The sequence below is a fragment of the Ranitomeya imitator genome, chromosome 4, assembly GCF_032444005.1.
Source record: "Ranitomeya imitator isolate aRanImi1 chromosome 4, aRanImi1.pri, whole genome shotgun sequence".
NCBI classification, from domain to species: Eukaryota; Metazoa; Chordata; class Amphibia; order Anura; family Dendrobatidae; genus Ranitomeya; species Ranitomeya imitator.
Window position 1 is genome coordinate 361,548,727 of NC_091285.1, and position 19,477 is coordinate 361,568,203.

The 19,477-nt window shown below is 40.4% G+C and overlaps 1 protein-coding gene across 4 annotated transcripts in view; it reads left to right on the forward strand.

The window, feature by feature from the left end:
• The window catches only part of RELN (reelin), a 1,116,896-nt gene that overhangs the window by 780,496 nt on the left and 316,923 nt on the right, over positions 1-19,477 (forward strand). For all 4 annotated transcript variants that reach the window (XM_069765109.1, XM_069765110.1, XM_069765107.1 and 1 more), the window contains exons 16-19: positions 595-704; positions 3,268-3,334; positions 3,842-4,075; positions 5,712-5,873. In XM_069765109.1, coding sequence (XP_069621210.1) covers positions 595-704; positions 3,268-3,334; positions 3,842-4,075; positions 5,712-5,873 — 573 coding nt within the window. The remainder of the gene's footprint in view (positions 1-594; positions 705-3,267; positions 3,335-3,841; positions 4,076-5,711; positions 5,874-19,477) is intronic.

Here is a 19,477-nt window from a genome sequence, read left to right on the forward strand (position 1 = left end):
ACAATGACTTTGGAGGGCCCACTTTTCACCTGCATACAAATATCTCACTACCCTCGTTCAAAAATGTACCTATATCTCTATATAATAAACTGGGCAGCTTGGTTAGTGAATGATGAGATGCTTTTTTTCTGTACAGAGTAAATCATGTGAATTATGCCACAAGTACTAACCATATATTGGGGTTGGGGCCCGTGTCTGCACAGGGGCCCACCAGGAATTCCCCTGCTCCCCTATGGGCCAGTCCGAGCCTGTCTCCCTCCCTTCTACATAAAACTTAATGAAAAGTGACTGTCTCATTAATGAGAAAATCTATTTAAACTAAAGACAGATTTTACCCAGTGAATTGAATAAAACCTCAATATAGAAAATATCAGTATACGACAAGGAATACACAGATTTATCTGATAAGATCTATGACTTATTTTCCCGTGTAATATTGAGTAATGAACAAAAAATTAAAATGATGATTACTCATTAAAACTCAAAGCTATCTGTGATTGTGAACTATACTATAGTTTAATGATAAGATTATACAAGCCATGATTTTAAGTCAGTATTTTATCTAATGTTAATCTAGATATTTATATTACTTAGGTGGAATAGGATTACAACCCCGCTCCCAAATGCAGCACTTACTAGGAATACACGAGTTCGATGGAGGCAGAACGGACCTGTTGTTGGGAACATGTGGGCACTTGATAACAGTTAGTATTAATATTCTTAATCAAAACTTAGATAACAATACCCCACTGATGATAGATTGCGATTATTATTATTATTATCAAGTTTTATAAAAAGCTTAGCATGCGCTTTATATCCTGTAATGATTTTTTTTTTACTTGATATTAGGTCATTTATTAAACTAAAAATAAAAATAATACAGCAAGTGCTGTCTAGCATGTATAGTATTAATGGTTTGCTGTTCAGAACATAGATGGTGTACACAATAGTTAACCTAAAAATACCCTCACAACAGACGGCAAAATTCTAATAATTTCTCTTGCAACACATGGTTTAATACTTTAGTAGTTTATGAGGGGAATGTAACAGGAGGTAAAGCAGCAATGTGTCTGTTGCTGGCTTCTGATATCATGCCGCCAGCTGAGCTGCTGATTACGGAGGTGGTGTGTGAATTCAATAAAAGCCATCAGCTCTTTTGACACACAAACAGCCATGTATCTGTGCAGTTTGTTAGCTATGCTATTATCTGAATATTTATTTAATCACTGTTTTATGCACATGGGTGGATTTATATTCTAGTTTTAGGGATAAAAACTGCATTATTGAAACTATTTGTGTTTAAAGCAAACCTGTCAGCAGGATTTGGCTAAGTAAACTACTGGCATTGTCAGATTGGCAGTGTTAAACTGATTAAAATGATACCTGGGGTGAAGAAATACGTCTTGTAGTTCTTGTGTAATGAATTTTAGAAGTTTTTAGTTAATGATATGCCCATGCTCATGGGCAGGACTGTAGACAGAGTCTTATCTTCCTGCTCTAAGCCAGAGAAAAAAAGGAAAGACCTGTCCTCAGGCCCATCTAGAAGCACCAACATGTTCCTCATCATTAAGACAAAGAGAGGGACAGACTGTTTGTGCTTTTGGGGAGGGCCTGTGGGCAGATCTGTTCCTGGTTTCTCTGGCCTAGAGCTGGAAAATAAAGACTCTGTCTACAGTCCCATCCCCGAGCACAGGCATATAATTAACTGAAAACTTCTAACACTGATTACACATGAAACCACAAGACTGATTTCTTCACCCCAGGTGTCATTTTAGTCAGTTTAACACTGCCAACCTGACAATACCTGTAGTTTACCAAGCAAAATCCTGCTGACATGTTATCCCTTTTAGTGTCTAAAATCTGGATGTTTAAGTCAGGGGTGTGATGGCTCCTCAATTTGTCAGGCTAGGCTGTCAAAAAGACAATGTGAGACTACTGTTATGGCAAAATAAAACAATTATGGACCGATTCATTAAGAATAAAGTAGCGCACGCTCATGTGACACCTGTCTTGCTTGACTCTTGCTAGATTAGTAGGAACTAAATTTGTTAACAGGCCGGAATTTGGCGCCTCTTCTGGGTAGCATGGGCCTTCATGCGCAGCGCCAGATATTTTACTCCGGTCAGTGACTGGAGTGACATTTTAGGACATAGAAACCCTTGTCTTTTTTTATTAATTTGATAGGCTGATGTGGCCACACCCCATCCTCCTACCCAGCTCATTTGAAACTGATGTGAAAATGTCACAAGTCACAATATTTTTGTACATTTCCTTCATGCACAAACATTTAGCAATTTTTCAAACCTTTTACATCAGTCAGTTATCTGGTGTAAAAGCCTTGAGGAATCAGCCCCGTAGAACTTTGATTGAGGCCAGGTTCAGACGAGTGTATAAAAAATAATCCAGTTTCATGTGTATTCCATCTATGTGTCATATGTATGTCTGTTTTTATATCCTTATGACATCCATATAGCATTCATATTTATACATCAACAGTTTAAAATATACATGATGAAAAACAATTACCAATGCAAAAAAAAAAAATATATATATATATATATATATTTTAAAACACATAAAACACACATAGACTTGTATAGGTGAGTCTCATCTGAAATGCGGAAGGGACAAGTGTATTTGACGATTTCTTTTTTTACATAGACACTCGGTCCATGTGAAGAAACGGTCATCCCAACAATCCTTTTCACTAACATTGATCAGTGTGCTGCCTATGTGCTATCCAATTTTAACAGGAACAACACACATAAGTATAATATGCTGAACGAGCCTTAAAACAGTAATGATGGTGCTGGATGTCAGGATTTTATAAGGCTCTTTCAAGTTCATTATTGTTTTCAAAGTTAAATGTATGATTATTTTTGTATAATTTTAATTGTTTTTATTTTTCTATATATTGTAACAAATAGAAATGTATTCAAAGTCCTGTGTATAATTTATAGTTTCAATTATTTGCCAGGGGCCTTCAAGTATACTTTATAAGGATTTATTGAACATGTTATTTTGTATTGTTTAAAAACATCATGACAGTATAGATAAATGTCCCAGATCACCAGTGATTTAAGGCTCTAGAAAGGTCAGCAGTATAGCAAGCAGATATTTACGGGTGCTGTGTTACAGTGCCCCTGAAAAATGTGTTCTTTTTTATTCATATCATGGATTTATTATCAGCACTCTCCTGGCTGTAATCAGAGTATACAGTTTTGTAACCACAAATCAATTGATGAGTAAATAAAATTTCTGTTACAGTTTATATTGGACCATCTTGTCTGAAATTCTGCTCGGGTCGAGGACAATGTACAAGAACTGGTTGCAAGTGAGTGTCACATATATCTTGAAAATACCTCATCTGCTGCTCGATGCACTTATTACTGCCGTCTAGGTCAGACCTCCCACATGACACTTTGTCTTGAAGTGATGAGATTTCACCCTATTGATTTTTGCTGTGTTCTTTATTGTGTAATCATCCTTGTCATCTGAGTTAAAGCATATATCTGTCATATGTGGTTCCTCACTATTTGTGGATACTTTGAGTTTAAGCTGATTTTGGTCTAATATTTCTTGGTAATAATGTTTCTATAGCATTTTAAATATATGAGAAATTAAACTATGTGTCATCTACTTGTAGCCTCTGTGTACATGTATCAAACATGTTGACTTTTCTTTTTTTTTTTTTTTATAAATTGTGTAGTAAAGTCAATATTTATCCCCCACCAGTACTTTCTGATTTCCAGTATTAATATGTTTAATATCCTACATTAAATAAAGTGTCAATATCATGTAGCTACATCTAGGCTTTAACTTAGCATTTTTTATATTACAGGTGTGAGCCTGGTTTTTCAGGACCAGCTTGTGAAATGGCTTCACAGACTTTCCCAATGTTTATTTCAGAAAGCTTCACCAGTTCCAGGCTTTCTTCTTACCACAATTTCTACTCTATCCGTGGTGCTGAAGTTAGTTTTGGCTGTGGTGTTCTTGCTAGTGGCAAAGCTTTGATTTTTAACAAGGATGGGAGAAGGCAGCTCATTACTACCTTTCTCGATAGCTCGCAGTCCAGGTGAGTTAGTAGGAGAGCTACATATCCATTAAAACTGCTTAGCCTTAGTTCTTAAAAAAAAAAGAATAAATAAAGGAAATCAAATGTTTGTATCTTAATGCTTTGTTCTGGTAAAGCACCCGTAGGACTCATGCAGGTAGAATATTTCTCTCATCTAACAAAAATTGACAGGTTATTGTTTTTTAGAACATTTGTTATTGAGCAATGTGATACAAAGTATGTCATAATGTATGTCATTTTAACAGAAAAACATCATTGCATGCTGTGATATACTATCTGCCTTTTTGTATGGAAGATGGGAATATAGCCTTACATGGAAGACTTCATATTTTCACAAAATTGTAAACAATTTTATACTTCCATTAGACCACACTGGAAATTTTTGACTAATTTTATAAGTAATGCTGTAAGGCTATGTGCAAACGTTCCGGATTTTTGCGTTTTGTTTGCGTTTTCTCGGTGATTTTCCGCTGCAAAAACGCTTAAAAAGCGCTTACATTAAGCATCCCATCATTTTTAGTGCATACCGCAATTTTTGTGCACATGTTGCGTGGATTTTTCGTGGATTTCCCGCTATATTATTGCATTGGAAGCTCCGAAAAAAAGTGAAAAGTCTGCAAAAAAAAAAAAACGCCAGAAAAATACACGTGCTGATTTCCTGCGAAAGTAGTCCGGATTTGCTCAGAAAGTTCTGCACACTTTCCTGAACGTGGGCACATAGCTTAAAAGTTAAAGGGAATGCATTAGCAGGTTTTCCTTAGTAATTTCAAAGAAGCATGATGTAATAATAATAATCTTAGGCACATAAATCTAATTCCAGCTATTAGTTTACTGGATTCAGCAGTTGTGATAGAATAACAGTTTTCTCTTCTCTGAAAGCCTCTAATCAGTGGCGGTGGTGTGGTTGGACCATGAGGCACAAGACACCTAGTCCTCTGGCGATTATCTCCTGCTGATAAAACACAGCATAATACTGTATATGACACATCTGTGGAATCAGGGTCTCTTCCACTATAAAATGCTGTTCTCAGATTACATAGCAATAAACTGCTGACATATTCCCTTTAAGGCTACTTTCACACATCAGGCTTTTTGTTTCAGGCTAAATCCGGCCAATGTTTAAAAAAACGGATCCGACAGAAATTGCAAAAAACTGATGCGCTGGATCCGGTCGTCTTTAATGCGCATGGATATCAGGCACAATCCGGCGCTAATACAACTCTATGTGAAAAAAGCGGTTCCGGCGTAAAAAAAAATAGATTTGTTTTTTTCAAAAGTTGCCGGATTGTGCCTGAAACAAAAAGCCTGATGTGTGAAAGTAGTTTAAGGGTTATATCTCAAGTCCTATTCATTGATGCTATACTATGACACATGGAGTCCCTTTACTTTGGAACTCCACATTACACTGTATAATGCCACTTTTATGCACCTTCTGTTTCAGTGAAAATTAAATTGGCAGCACACTGAGGTACAATATAAGAACTTACCATGCTGTGAGTGCATATTGGTAAAATAACACGAGCATTGACAATAGAAAACATATTCCTATATTATCCATTTTCTAATACAAGCATCTTAGAAAAAAAGCATGAAATGCCTTTTCCAAGATTAAAGTGTTTAAGAATTTTATCCACAGATTTCTGCAGTTTACTTTACGGATTGGAAGTAAATCTGTTTTAAGTACATGCAAGGCGCCCAATAAGCCAGGAGAAGGTGTTTTACTCCACTACTCACATGACAATGGCATTACTTGGAAACTTCTAGAGCATTTTTCTTACCTTAACTATCATGAGCCAAGGTATGTACATGCATATATGTTGAAACGATACCAATGGTCTCCTAAGTGTTGCTGGTAATCTTGATTGTGAGGGTCACATTACGTTTTTGATTACGTTTGCCCTATCAGATATCTCTGCTACTGCTTGAAATTTGGTTTGGTTACTTGTGAAATTTTTTAAAATAGAATAATTATTTGGTACTGGATGGTAAAAAAAAGTGTCTAGCAGTTGGGGAGTATAACTTTAAATAACAAAAATAAAGCATATAACATGTTCTTTCTTAATTATTAATATTTGAGTATTTCTATGAAGTTTCACACTTGCAAAAAACTAAATAAAAAAACAGGGATTAGAATCAGAAATATGACTTTAATCTAGTATTACCATTCAATGTTATAATGTTAATATTATTTCAAAACATTTAATTAACTTCTTCCACCCAAAGCCTGTTTTCACCTTCCTGACCAGGCCAAATTTTACAATTCTGACTAATGTCACTTTCTGTGGGAATAACTCTGGAACTCTTTACCAAATCCCAATGATTCAAATATTGTTTTTTTTGTGATACATTGTACTTTTTGCTAGTGGTAAATTTAGGTAGAATTTTTTTGTTTCTATTTTGGCAAAAGTTTTCAAAATTTCACAGTTTTCAAATTTTTTATTTTTATGTCCTTAAACCAGATAGACATGCTGTATAAAATAATTTATACATAACATTTACCACATGTCTACTTTACATAAGCATCATTTTGTAAACATATTTTTTTGTTAGAAAGGTTGAAATTTTATCAGCAATTTCTCATTTTTTCAACAAAATTTACAAAACCATTTTTCTAGGGACCCTGTTGAGGGGCATATATGACAGAAAATAGCCAAAAGTGACACCATTTTAAAAACTGCACCACTCAAACTGCTCAAAACTACATTTAAGAAGTTTATTAATCTTTAAAGGGAACCTGTCACCCCCAAAATCGAAGGTGAGCTAAGCCCACCGGCATCAGGAGCTTATCTACAGCATTCTGAAATGCTGTAGATAAGCCCCCGATGTAGCCTGAAAGATGAGAAAAAGAGGTTAGATTATACTCACCTGGGCGGGCGGTCCGATCCGATCGGCGTCCGGTCCGGGGCCTCCCATCTTCTTACGATCACGTCCTATTCTTGTCTTCACGCCGTGACTACAGCGCAGGCGTATTTGTCTGCCCTGTTGAGGGCAAAGCAAAGTACTGCAGTGCGCAGTCGCCGGGCCTCTCTGACCTTTCCGGAGCCGCAGTGTGAAGACAAGAAGAGGACGTCATCGTAATAAGATGGGAGGAGCTGGACCGGACCAGGACACCCATCGGACCAGACTGCATAGGGAACGCCTCTGGGTGAGCATAATATAACCTCTTTTTCTCATCTTTCAGGATACATCAGGGGCTTATCTACAGCATTCCAGTATGCTGTAGATAAGCCCCTGATGCCAGTGGGCTTAGCTCACCTTCTATTTGGGGGGTGACGGGTTCCCTTTAAGGTTCTTCACAGAAATTACAGCAACGTGGAAGGAATAAATGAACATTTACATTTTTCCCACAAAAATGTTCATTTAGCTCCAAATTCCTCTCCTGAGTATACCAATACCCCATATTCAGAGGAATACTCAGAAAGTAAGGAGTGCCATTTAGGAGTACAAAATTGGCTGGAATAGATAGTGGAAAACTACTTTTGAGGCACAGTGCAAAGCTCAAAATGAAAGGAGCACCATATCGTAGTGCACATTTTTCTGGAATGGTTTGAAGGGGCCATGTCACATTGGCAGAGCCCATAAGGTCCCAGAACAGCAGAAACACTCAAAAGTGACTTAATTTTACAAATTAAATCTCTCAATTAATTTATCTAAGGGTGCAGTTATGATATTGACACCACAGGTGGGTCACAGAATTTTTTACCAGTGGGCAGTGAAGAAAAAATAATTACATTTTTATTACAGAAATGTTTTAGTTTCAGATTTTTCATTGTCACACAGGAAAATGGGTAAAAATCGCACCAAAATATGTCACACAATTTCTGCTGAATGTGGCAATACCCCATATGTGGCTGTACTGTACTGCTTAGCCACACAGCGTGAATCGGAACAGAACGAGCGCTGTTTGACTCTTGGAGAACACATTATTGTTGAATAATTTGCGGACTTTATATACAGAGCCCCAAAGAGCCAGAAGAGCAGAATCAAGTGAGCCCATTTTGGAAATTATACTTCTCATGGAATTTATCTACAGGTGCAGAGACGAATTTGACTCCATGGGTGCTTGCCAGAAACAAGTAGCAGTGAATGTTTCCAAGTGAAAAATGCAAATCTGCTACTGTAGTACCTAGACGTTGTACTGCCCACACATAGTAGTACCAAACATTGTGCCCAGGTCATGCTTCTGAAGACATGGCATCAGTAAGTTAAGCGGGCTCTTAACTCTACAGAAATGCAAAATGTGGATGTTGACTGCAGTTTGGGCCCACTGTGGGGCTCAGAAGGGATGAGGGTATTTGGATTTGGGAGCGCAAAATTAGCTGGATTTCTTTTGGGGGCGAGAAGCCGTAGCGCTTTTCTACAGCCTTTGTGCTGCTAGTAACATAGAAACCCCCTATATTTTCATTGACAGATGATGGACCTGAGTGGGGACTTGTTTTTTTGTGGATTGAGTTGAAACTTTTATTGGGAACATTTTACCCAATATTTGGGATCACATTTATCCTGCTCTGTATGGTGAGCACTTACATCAGGGTTTCCATCTAAATCTCCGAATTATGTGATTCAGATAAAACCCGTGAGAGATCCATTCTCTATAATGAGGTAACAGGTACTTTGTACTCCGTCTGGCCTTGCTTTTATGCATGCTTAAAAAGATGGACAACACTGAATCATAGGTCACGGCATCCATGGTGTCTCCATCTGACTTATTGCAGGGAATCTTCCACCAGGGGTTCTGTCTGAATCACGTATTTCAGAAATTTACACTGAATCCTGGTGTAAGCAATTTCAGTGTACAGTGCAGAATAAATGTGAGTCAAGAGTTACTGCGATCTTGGTGAGGCAGAACCAACAAATTAACGGCAGTTGAAGAAATTGTTTTATTTATTTTTTACACCATTCCTCGTGTGGTATAAGTGATTAGATTACTTTATTATTCGGGTAGGTGTAATTGCAGATACCAGATATATTGTTTTTTATGTTACTAAATTTATCATTTTTTTATGTTTGGCTGCTGTCACACACTAAAAGACACTTTTTTTGCAAAACAAAGTTTTTGCATTGCCATATTTTGAGAGCTATAATTTTTCTATAGTTCTGCTGACAGAGTCAAGTGAGTGCTTGTTTTTTGCTGGACAAGTTGACGGTTTTATTGGTACCATTTCCGGTCACATAGCATTTTTTGATCGCTTTCTATTTAGATTTTTGGGAGGCAGAATGAACAAAAACCAGCAATACAAGAATTGCCTTTTGAGTTTATTCTGAGAACTATAGCTTTTTTATTTTTGCATTATATGATGGCTTGCTTTTTGCAGGACAAGAAGCCATTTTTAACGATACCCTTTTTATTTACATTCTATAATTTGATCACATTTTATTCCACTTTTTTTTCAGTGGTATGATTCGAAACAGTTTTTTGCCATGTGTTCACTAGTGGGACCGTTTTCTGACCAGGGACTGCAGGGTATGTATGAGTTATACATACTCCCAGCCAGGGCATGTCTAATGGGCATGGCCTCGCTCCATACATTTGTTTTCAGCGAGGCCGCCCGTCTAGTGACACCACGCAGTGGGCGTGGCCGAGTAGAGGTTGCTGCCTCGCTCCTTTAAGTGTATAGAGAGTGAGGCTGCACCCACTAGCCGGGAGTATGTATAACGCATACATAGCCTCTGGTCCCTGGTCAGAAACTGCAAATCCCTGCAGTGCACAGAGTGTGCACTGGTGGGATTCATAAGTCTGCATTCACACAGAGTGACTGCAGACTTATCGATTTGGACTGGACAACCCCTTTAAAATGACTTCCTGATAACTGTTATTTGTACTAGAAATGATGAATGATATTGCTATGATGTATGTTTTTTTCTTTAGTTAAGTGACCTATTTATATAAGCACTATGCTCACACTTTACTTTTTTTTCTCATTTGGGGTATATATCACATACTATTCATTATTATACTGTCACCCTTATAATTTTTTCTAGTCATATATCCTAGCATTTCAGACTATATTCATTTTTGCTATACATATCTTGTACCTTCTTAGAATTGTCAGCTATGCATGATGTGCATTTTATATACCTTTCTTCTGTGCTCTGTGTGATGTTTGCCACAAAAAACTGGGAAAACGTAATGACTCGAGTATAAGCCTAGGGTGGAAAATGCAGCACCTACAGGTAAATTTGAAAAATAAAAATAGATTCCTATAAAAGTAAAATTAATTGAGACATCAGTAGGTTGTGTTTTTGAATATCCATATTGAATCATGAGCCTGATAAGATGCTCCATACAAAATACGCACCATATAATGCTCCATACAGTTTATCATGGGCCCCATATCAAAATATGCCACATATAATGCTGCACAAATGTTGATTATGACCCCATAAGATGCTCCATACAGACATTTGCCCCATACAATGCTGCAAAAATATGGATTATGGCCCTATGAGATGCTCCATAGAGATATTTGCCCCATATAATGCTGCATATGGCCCCATAAGATTCTCCATACAGATACAGTTAGGGCCAGAAATATTTGGACAGTGACACAATTTTCGCGAGTTGGGCTCTGCATGCCACCACATTGGATTTGAAATGAAACCTCTACAACAGAATTCAAGTGCAGATTGTAACGTTTAATTTGAAGGGTTGAACAAAAATATCTGATAGAAAATGTAGGAATTGTACACATTTCTTTACAAACACTCCACATTTTAGGAGGTCAAAAGTAATTGGACAAATAAACATAACCCAAACAAAATATTTTTATTTTCAATATTTTGTTGCAAATCCTCTGGAGGCAATCACTGCCTTAAGTCTGGAACCCATGGACATCACCAAACGCTGGGTTTCCTCCTTCTTAATGCTTTGCCAGGCCTTTACAGCCGCAGCCTTCAGGTCTTGCTTGTTTGTGGGTCTTTCCGTCTTAAGTCTGGATTTCAGCAAGTGAAATGCATGCTCAATTGGGTTTAGATCTGGAGATTGACTTGGCCATTGCAGAATGTGCCACTTTTTGGCACTCATGAACTCCTGGGTAGCTTTGGCTGTATGCTTGGGGTCATTGTCCATCTGTACTATGAAGCGCCGTCCAATCAACTTTGCAGCATTTGGCTGAATCTGGGCTGAAAGTATATCCCGGTACACTTCAGAATTCATCCGGCTACTCTTGTCTGCTCTTATGTCATCAATAACCACAAGTGACCCAGTGCCATTGAAAGCCATGCATGCCCATGCCATCACGTTGCCTCCACCATGTTTTACAGAGGATGTGGTGTGCCTTGGATCATGTGCCGTTCCCTTTCTTCTCCAAACTTTTTTCTTCCCATCATTCTGGTACAGGTTGATCTTTGTCTCATCTGTCCATAGAATACTTTTCCAGAACTGAGCTGGCTTCTTGAGGTGTTTTTCTGCAAATTTAACTCTGGCCTGTCTATTTTTGGTATTGATGAATGGTTTGCATCTAGATGTGAACCCTTTGTATTTACTGTCATGGAGTCTTCTCTTTACTGTTGACTTAGAGACAGATACACCTACTTCACTGAGAGTGTTCTGGACTTCAGTTGATGTTGTGAACGGGTTCTTCTTCACCAAATTAAGTATGCGGCGATCATCCACCACTGTTGTCATCCGTGGACGCCCAGGCCTTTTTGAGTTCCCAAGCTCACCAGTCAATTCCTTTTTTCTCAGAATGTACCCATCTGTTGATTTTGCTACTCCAAGCATGACTGCTATCTCTCTGATGGATTTTTTCTTTTTTTTCAGCCTCAGGATGTTCTGCTTCACCTCAATTGAGAGTTCCTTTGACCGCATGTTGTCTGCTCACAGCAACAGCTTCCAAATGCAAAACCACACACCTGGAATCCACCCCTGACCTTTTAACTACTTCATTGATTACAGGTTAACGAGGGAGACGCCTTCAGAGTTAATTGCAGCCCTTAGAGTCCATTGTCCAATTACTTTTGGTCCCTTGAAAAAGAGGACGCTATGCATTACAGAGCTATGATTCCTAAACCCTTTCTCCGATTTGGATGTGGAAACTATCATATTGCAGCTGGGAGTGTGCACTTTCAGCCCATATTATATATATAATTGTATTTCTGAACATGTTTTTGTAAACAGCTAAAATAACAAAACTTGTGTCACTGTCCAAATATTTCTGGCCCTAACTGTAATTGCCCCATATAATGCTGCACATTGCCACATACAGATATTTGTCCCATATAATGCTGCACATGGCCCCATAAGATGCTCCATACAGATATTTGCCCCATATAATGTGTTATGATCTGGTGGCCTAGGAGCAGCATGAGACGTACTCTGGAGAAGGTGGTACCTGTACTGACCGCAAACCCTGAACTTAGCAGCGCAACTAGAAGCAGCCGTGGGGAGTACCTAACACTCCCTAGACCCCTCAACACAGCCTAAGAACTAACTTCCCCTAAAGACAGAAATGGGAAAACTATCTTGCCTCAGAGAAAATCCCCCAAAGGATAGACAGCCCCCCACAAATTGACTGTGAGAGGAGAGGGAAATAACATACGCAGATATGAAATCAGGATTTAGCATAGGAGGCCATTCTAGCTAAAAAGAAAGAATAGGACAGAGTACTATGCGGTCAGTATTAAAACACTAGAAAATATCCACCACAGAAAATACAAATCACCACATCTGACTAAAGACATGGAGGGTATATCTGCATCTCCAGAGACACAGCTTGGCTGCAAAAAATCCTTCACAGACAAAGCTGGACAAGACAAAACATGAAAATGCACAGAACTATAAGGTCCACAGCAGGTGGACAGCAAAAACAAAGCCAGAACTTATCTTAGTTGAAATGAACAGCAAAGCAGGAGAGACCAGGTATGGATGTGAATCCTCTAAAAACAATGGACAACTGGCACTGACTAAAGGATAAAGCAGGACTAAATAGCCCAGCCCGAATTGCAAAAAATGGATACGCCTGATAAATGCTGCGATCCAAAGACAGCAGCACTACCACTCATAACCACCGGAGGGAGCCCAAGAGCAGAATTCACAACAGTACCCCCCCTTGAGGAGGGGTCACCGACCCTCACCAGAGCCCCCAGGCCGATCAGGACGAGCCAAATGAAAGGCACGAACCAAATCGTCAGCATGAACATCGGAGGCAACAACCCAAGAATTATCCTCCTGGCCATAACCCTTCCATTTGACCAGATACTGAAGCTTCCACCTTGAAAAACGAGAATCCAAAATCTTCTCAACCACATACTCCAACTCCCCATCAATCAACACCGGGGCCGGAGGATCAACAGAGGGAACAACGGGCACCACATACTTCCGCAACAAAGATCTATGGAACACATTATGGATGGAAAAAGAGGCTGGAAGGGCCAAACAAAAAGACACTGGATTGATAATCTCAGAAATCCTATAAGGACCAATAAACCAAGGCTTGAACTTAGGGGAAGACACCTTCATAGGAACATGACGGGAAGACAACCAGACCAAATCCCCAACCCGAAGCCGGGAACCAACACACCGACGACGGTTAGCAAAATGCTGAGCCTCCTCCTGAGACAACACCAAATTGTCCACCACATGAGCCCAAATCTGCTGCAGCCTGTCAACCACAGAATCCACACCAGGACAATCAGAAGGCTCAACCTGCCCTGAAGAAAAACGAGGATGAAAACCAAAATTACAAAAAAAAGGCGAAACCAAGGTAGCAGAACTAGCCCAATTATTAAGGGCAAACTCGGCCAATGGCAAGAAAGCCACCCAATCATCCTGATCAGCAGACACAAAGCATCTCAAATAAGTTTCCAAAGTCTGATTAGTTCTCTCGGTCTGGCCATTTGTCTGAGGATGAAATGCGGAAGAAAAAGACAAATCAATGCCCAGCCTAGCACAATAGGCCCGCCAAAACCTAGAAACAAACTGGGAACCTCTATCGGACACAATATTCTCCGGAATGCCATGCAAACGAACCACATGCTGAAAAAACAACGGAACCAAATCAGAAGACGAAGGCAATTTAGGCAAAGGTACCAAATGAACCATCTTAGAAAACCGATCACAAACCACCCAGATAACCGACATCCTCTGGGAAACCGGAAGATCTGAAATAAAATCCATAGAAATATGCGTCCAAGGTCTCTCAGGGACCGGCAAAGGCAGAAGCAACCCACTAGCACGGGAACAGCAAGGCTTGGCCCGTGCACAAATCCCACAGGACTGCACAAAAGAACACACATCCCGCGAAAAAAAAGGCCACCAAAAGGACCTACCAACCAAATCTCTGGTACCAAAAATCCCAGGATGGCCAGCCAACACAGAACAATGAACCTCAGAAATCACTTTACTAGTCCATCTATCAGGAACAAACAGTTTCCCCACTGGACAGCGGTCAGGTTTATTAGCCTGAAATTCCTAAAGAACCCGTCATAAATCAGGGGAGATGGCAGAAAGAATCACCCCTTCCTTCAGAATGCCGACCGGCTCAAGAACCCCAGGGGAATCAGGAAAAAAACTCCTAGAGAGGGCATCCGCCTTAACATTCTTAGTACCAGGAATGTACGAGACCACAAAATCAAAACGGGAGAAAAACATGGACCATCGAGCCTGTCTAGGATTCAGTCATTTGGCAGACTCGAGGTAAATCAGATTCTTATGATCGGTCAGGACCACAATACGGTGCTTGGCCCCCTCAAGCCAATGTCGCCACTCCTCAAATGCCCACTTCATAGCTAACAACTCCCGATTGCCGACATCATAATTGCGTTCCGCAGGCGAAAACTTCTGAGAAAGAAGGCACACGGTTTCATCAAGGAACCATCAGAATTCCTCTGAGACAAAACGGCCCCTGCCCCAATCTCAGACGCGTCAACCTCAACCTGAAATGGAAGAGAAACATCCGGCTGACGCAACACAGGGGCAGAAGTAAATCGGCGTTAAAAGCTCCTGAAAGGCAGAAACAGCCGCAGAGGACCAATTCGTCACATCAGCACCTTTCTTCGTCAAATCGGTCAGAGGTTTAACCACACTGGAGAAGTTGGCAATGAAACGACGATAAAAATTAGCAAAGCCCAAGAATTTCTGAAGGCTCTTCACAGATGTGGGCTGAATCCAATCATGAATGGCCTGAACCTTAACCGGATCCATTTCTATAGATGAGGGAGAAAAATGAAGCCCAAAAAAGAAACCTTCTGCACTCCAAAGAGGCACTTCGACCCCTTCACAAATGAAGCATTATTACGGAGGATCTGAAATACCATCCTGACCTGTTTCACATGAGACTCCCAATCATTGGAAAAAATTAAAATGTCATCCAAATATACAACCATGAATTTATCAAGATATCTCCGAAAGATATCCTGCATGAAGGATTGGAACACAGATGGGGCATTAGAGAGTCCGAATGGCATCACAAGGTATTCAAAATGGCCTTCGGGCGTATTAAATGCAGTTTTCCATTCGTCACCCTGCTAAATACAAATAAGATTATATGCCCCTCGAAGGTCAATCTTAGTAAACCAGCTAGCCCCCTTAATCTTAGCAAACAAATCAGTAAGCAAAGGCAAAGGGTATTGAAATTTGACCGTGATCTTATTCAAGAGGCGATAATCAATACACGGTCTCAAGGAGCCATCCTTCTTGGCAACAAAAAATAACCTGCTCCCAATGGTGAAGAAGATGGCCGAATATGCCCCTTCTCCAAAGACTCCTTAATATAGCTCCGCATGGCGGCATGTTCTGGCACAGACAGGTTGAAAAGTCGGCCCTTAGGGAACTTACAACCTGGAATCTAGTCAATAGCACAATCACAGTCCCTATGTGGTGGAAGGGAACTGGATTTGGGCTCATCGAATACATTCTGGAAATCTGACAAAAACTCAGGAATTTCAGAAGAGGGGGAAGAGGAAATTGACATCAAAGGAACGTGACCATGAACCTCCTGACAACCCCAACTAGTCACAGACATAGATTTCCAATCTAACACCGGATTATGTAGCTGTAACCATGGAAAACCCAGCACAATATCATCATGCAAATTATGCAACACCAGAAAACGACATTCTTCCTGATGGGCTGGCGCCATGCGCATGGTCAGCTGTGTCCAAAACTGAGGTTTATTTATAGCCAACGGTGTAGCATCAATTCCCCTTAAAGGAATAGGGTTCTGCAAAGGCTGCAAGGGGAAACCACAACGTCTGGCAAATTCTAAGTCCATTAAGTTCAGAGCGGTGCCTGAATCCACAAATGCCATGACAGAAAATGACGATAATGAGCAGATCAAGGTCACAGATAACAGAAATTTAGGTTGTACAGTACTGATGGTAACAGAACTAGCGATTCTCTTTGTACGCTTAGGGCAATCAGAAATAACATGAGCAGAATCGCCGCAGTAAAAACACAACCTATTCTGACGCCTAAATCCTTGTCGTTCAGCTCTAGACAAAATCTTATCACACTGCATAGGCTCAGGGCTCCGCTCGGAGGACAACGCCACAGTGTGCACAACTCTGCGCTCGCGCAAGCGCCGATCAATCTGAATGGCCAGAGACATAGAATCACTCAGACCAGCAGGCGTGAGGAACCCCACCATAACATCCTTAACGGATTCAGAAAGACCCTTTCTGAAAATTGCCACCAAGGCATCCTCATTCCATTTAGTCAGTACAGACCATTTTCTAAATTTCTGGCAATACGATTCTGCCGCTTCTTGACCCTGACACAGGGCCAACAAGATCTTCTCAGCTTGATCCACAGAATTAGGCTCATCATACAATAACTCTAAGGCTTGAAAGAAAGAATCAACATTAAGCAAAGCAGGATTGCCAGGTTCCAGGGAAAATGCCCAATCCTGTGGGTCACCACGCAGCAGGGATATGATGATTTTAACCTGCTGAATGGGATCACCAGAGGACTGGGGTCTCAATGCAAAAAACAGTTTACAGTTATTTTTGAAACTCAAAAAATTTGGATCTGTCACCAAAAAATAAATCAGGAGTGGGAATCTTAGGTTCTAAGGCAGGAGTCTGAATAATATAATCTGAAATACCCTGTACCCTAGCAGCAAGCTGATCCACCCGAGAAACTAACTCCTGAACATTCATGTTATTACTAGGTTTCGTAGCCACCCAGAGATTAAGAGGGAGGAAAAGACAAAACAGGCTAAGGAAAAAAAATGGCTCAAAACCTTTCCTCCCTTCTTCTGAGATGCAATTAACTCATTGTTGGCCAGTTGTACTGTTATGATCTGGTGGCCTAGGAGCAGCATGAGACGTACTCTGGAGAAGGTGGTACCTGTACTGACTGCAAACCCTGAACTTAGCAGCGCAACTAGAAGCAGCCGTGGGGAGTACCTAACACTCCCTAGACCCCTCAACACAGCCTAAGAACTAACTTCCCCTAAAGACAGAAACGGGAAAACTATCTTGCCTCAGAGAAAATCCCCCAAAGGATAGACAGCCCCCCACAAATATTGACTGTGAGAGGAGAGGGAAATAACATACGCAGACATGAAATCAGGATTTAGCATAGGAGGCCATTCTAGCTAAAAAGAAAGAATAGGACAGAGTACTATGCGGTCAGTATTAAAACACTAGAAAATATCCACCACAGAAAATACAAATCGCCACATCTGTCTAAAGACATGGAGGGTATATCTGCATCTCCAGAGACACAGCTTGGCTGCAAAAAATCCTTCACAGACAAAGCTGGACAAGACAAAACATGAAAATGCACAGAACTATAAGGTCCACAGCAGGTGGACAGCAAAAACAAAGCCAGAACTTATCTTAGTTGAAATGAACAGCGAAACAGGAGAGACCAGGTATGGATATGAATCCTCCAAAAACAATGGACAACTGGCACTGACTAAAGGATAAAGCAGGACTAAATAGCCCAGCCTAAATTGCAAAAAATGGATACACCTGTGATCCAAAGACAGCAGCACTACCACTCATAACCACCAGAGGGAGCCCAAGAGCAGAATTCACAACAATTATGCTGCACATGGCCCCATACAGATATCTGCCCCATATAGTGCTGTACATGGCCCCATAAGATGCTCCATACAGGTATTTGCCCCATATGCTATTGCTGCGATTAAAAAAATGAAAAAATCACATACTCACCTCAGTCCCCCAGCACTTGCTGTATTCACCTGCTCCGCATTCCACCGCCGACCGCCGCTGTCTTCCTGTCCTCAGTCTGCACCGACGTTCAGGCAGAGGGCGGCGCGCACTAATTGCGTCATTGCGCCCTCTGACCTGAGCGTCACTGCAGAGAATGCGGAAGATGCAGCGGCGCCGATGGTGGAACGAGGAGAAGGTGAGAATCGCGCACTGCCCCCCGTCATACTCACGTGCTCCTGGCGCTGTCACTGCACGTCTGTTCCCCGGCGCCGGCAGCTTCTTCCTGTAGTGAGCGGTCACATGGTACCACTTATTACAGTAATGAATATGCGGCTCCACCCCTATGGGAGTGGGGTCCATATTCATTACTGTAATGAGCGGTACCATGTGACCGCTCTCTACAGGAAGAAGCTGCCGGCGCCGGGGAAAAGACATGCAGGGGTCGTGCCAGGAGCAGGTGAGTATTATTACACAGCTCCGCTCCCCCTCCCCTGCCGACCCCTGGGTATGACTTGAATATAAGCCGAGATGGTTACTTTCAGCCCAAAAAGGTGGGCTGAAAATCTCGGCTTAAACTCGAGTATATACGGTATATCTTGCACATTGTAAGTTTTGATATAGTAAAAATGATTGTTTTAATTTGTGTAGTCAATGCTTTACATCATTGTTAAAATACTATGTTAGTTTCATCTTCTTTATTTACTTAGGTAGATTATTTCACTGTAAGCAAGGGATGTGCCATTTTTATTGATATAGATCCCAATCCATAGTCAAGGAGTCTTACAAGGTTCTTCCAAAATACTGATGAGTCTGCTAAGGATTTATTTTCCATATCGTAGAGTACTAGGGGGATTCATTATGCACTGCTTTCAGCAAAGGATCCATATATTTCACTTAATGAAAAGAAGCAAGACATGAATTATGCATCATTCAGATCACACACGTCTGTTTGCAGGATGTGTTAGGTATTACAAAGTGTGTTGTCGTCATTCATAAATCTGCCAAAAAAATGATGAAATTCTTAAAATGAAAATCTGGCTTTCTATACTATAAACTCACAGCCACTCATTTATTTGTGAACATCAGAGGAATAATTAAAATTATCTGATTTATACAGGATTCTGACATTTCATGAAAATAAAACTACAGTAAACCCTTAATTTTACCTTTTAAAATTTTGCATTCTAAAAGTTTTTTCTTAGTTCATTCATTTTTTGTTTGCTGAACACTCAGGTCTTTGTTATTTTTTAACCTCTTAGTAACCAGTCCTCAATGGGACTC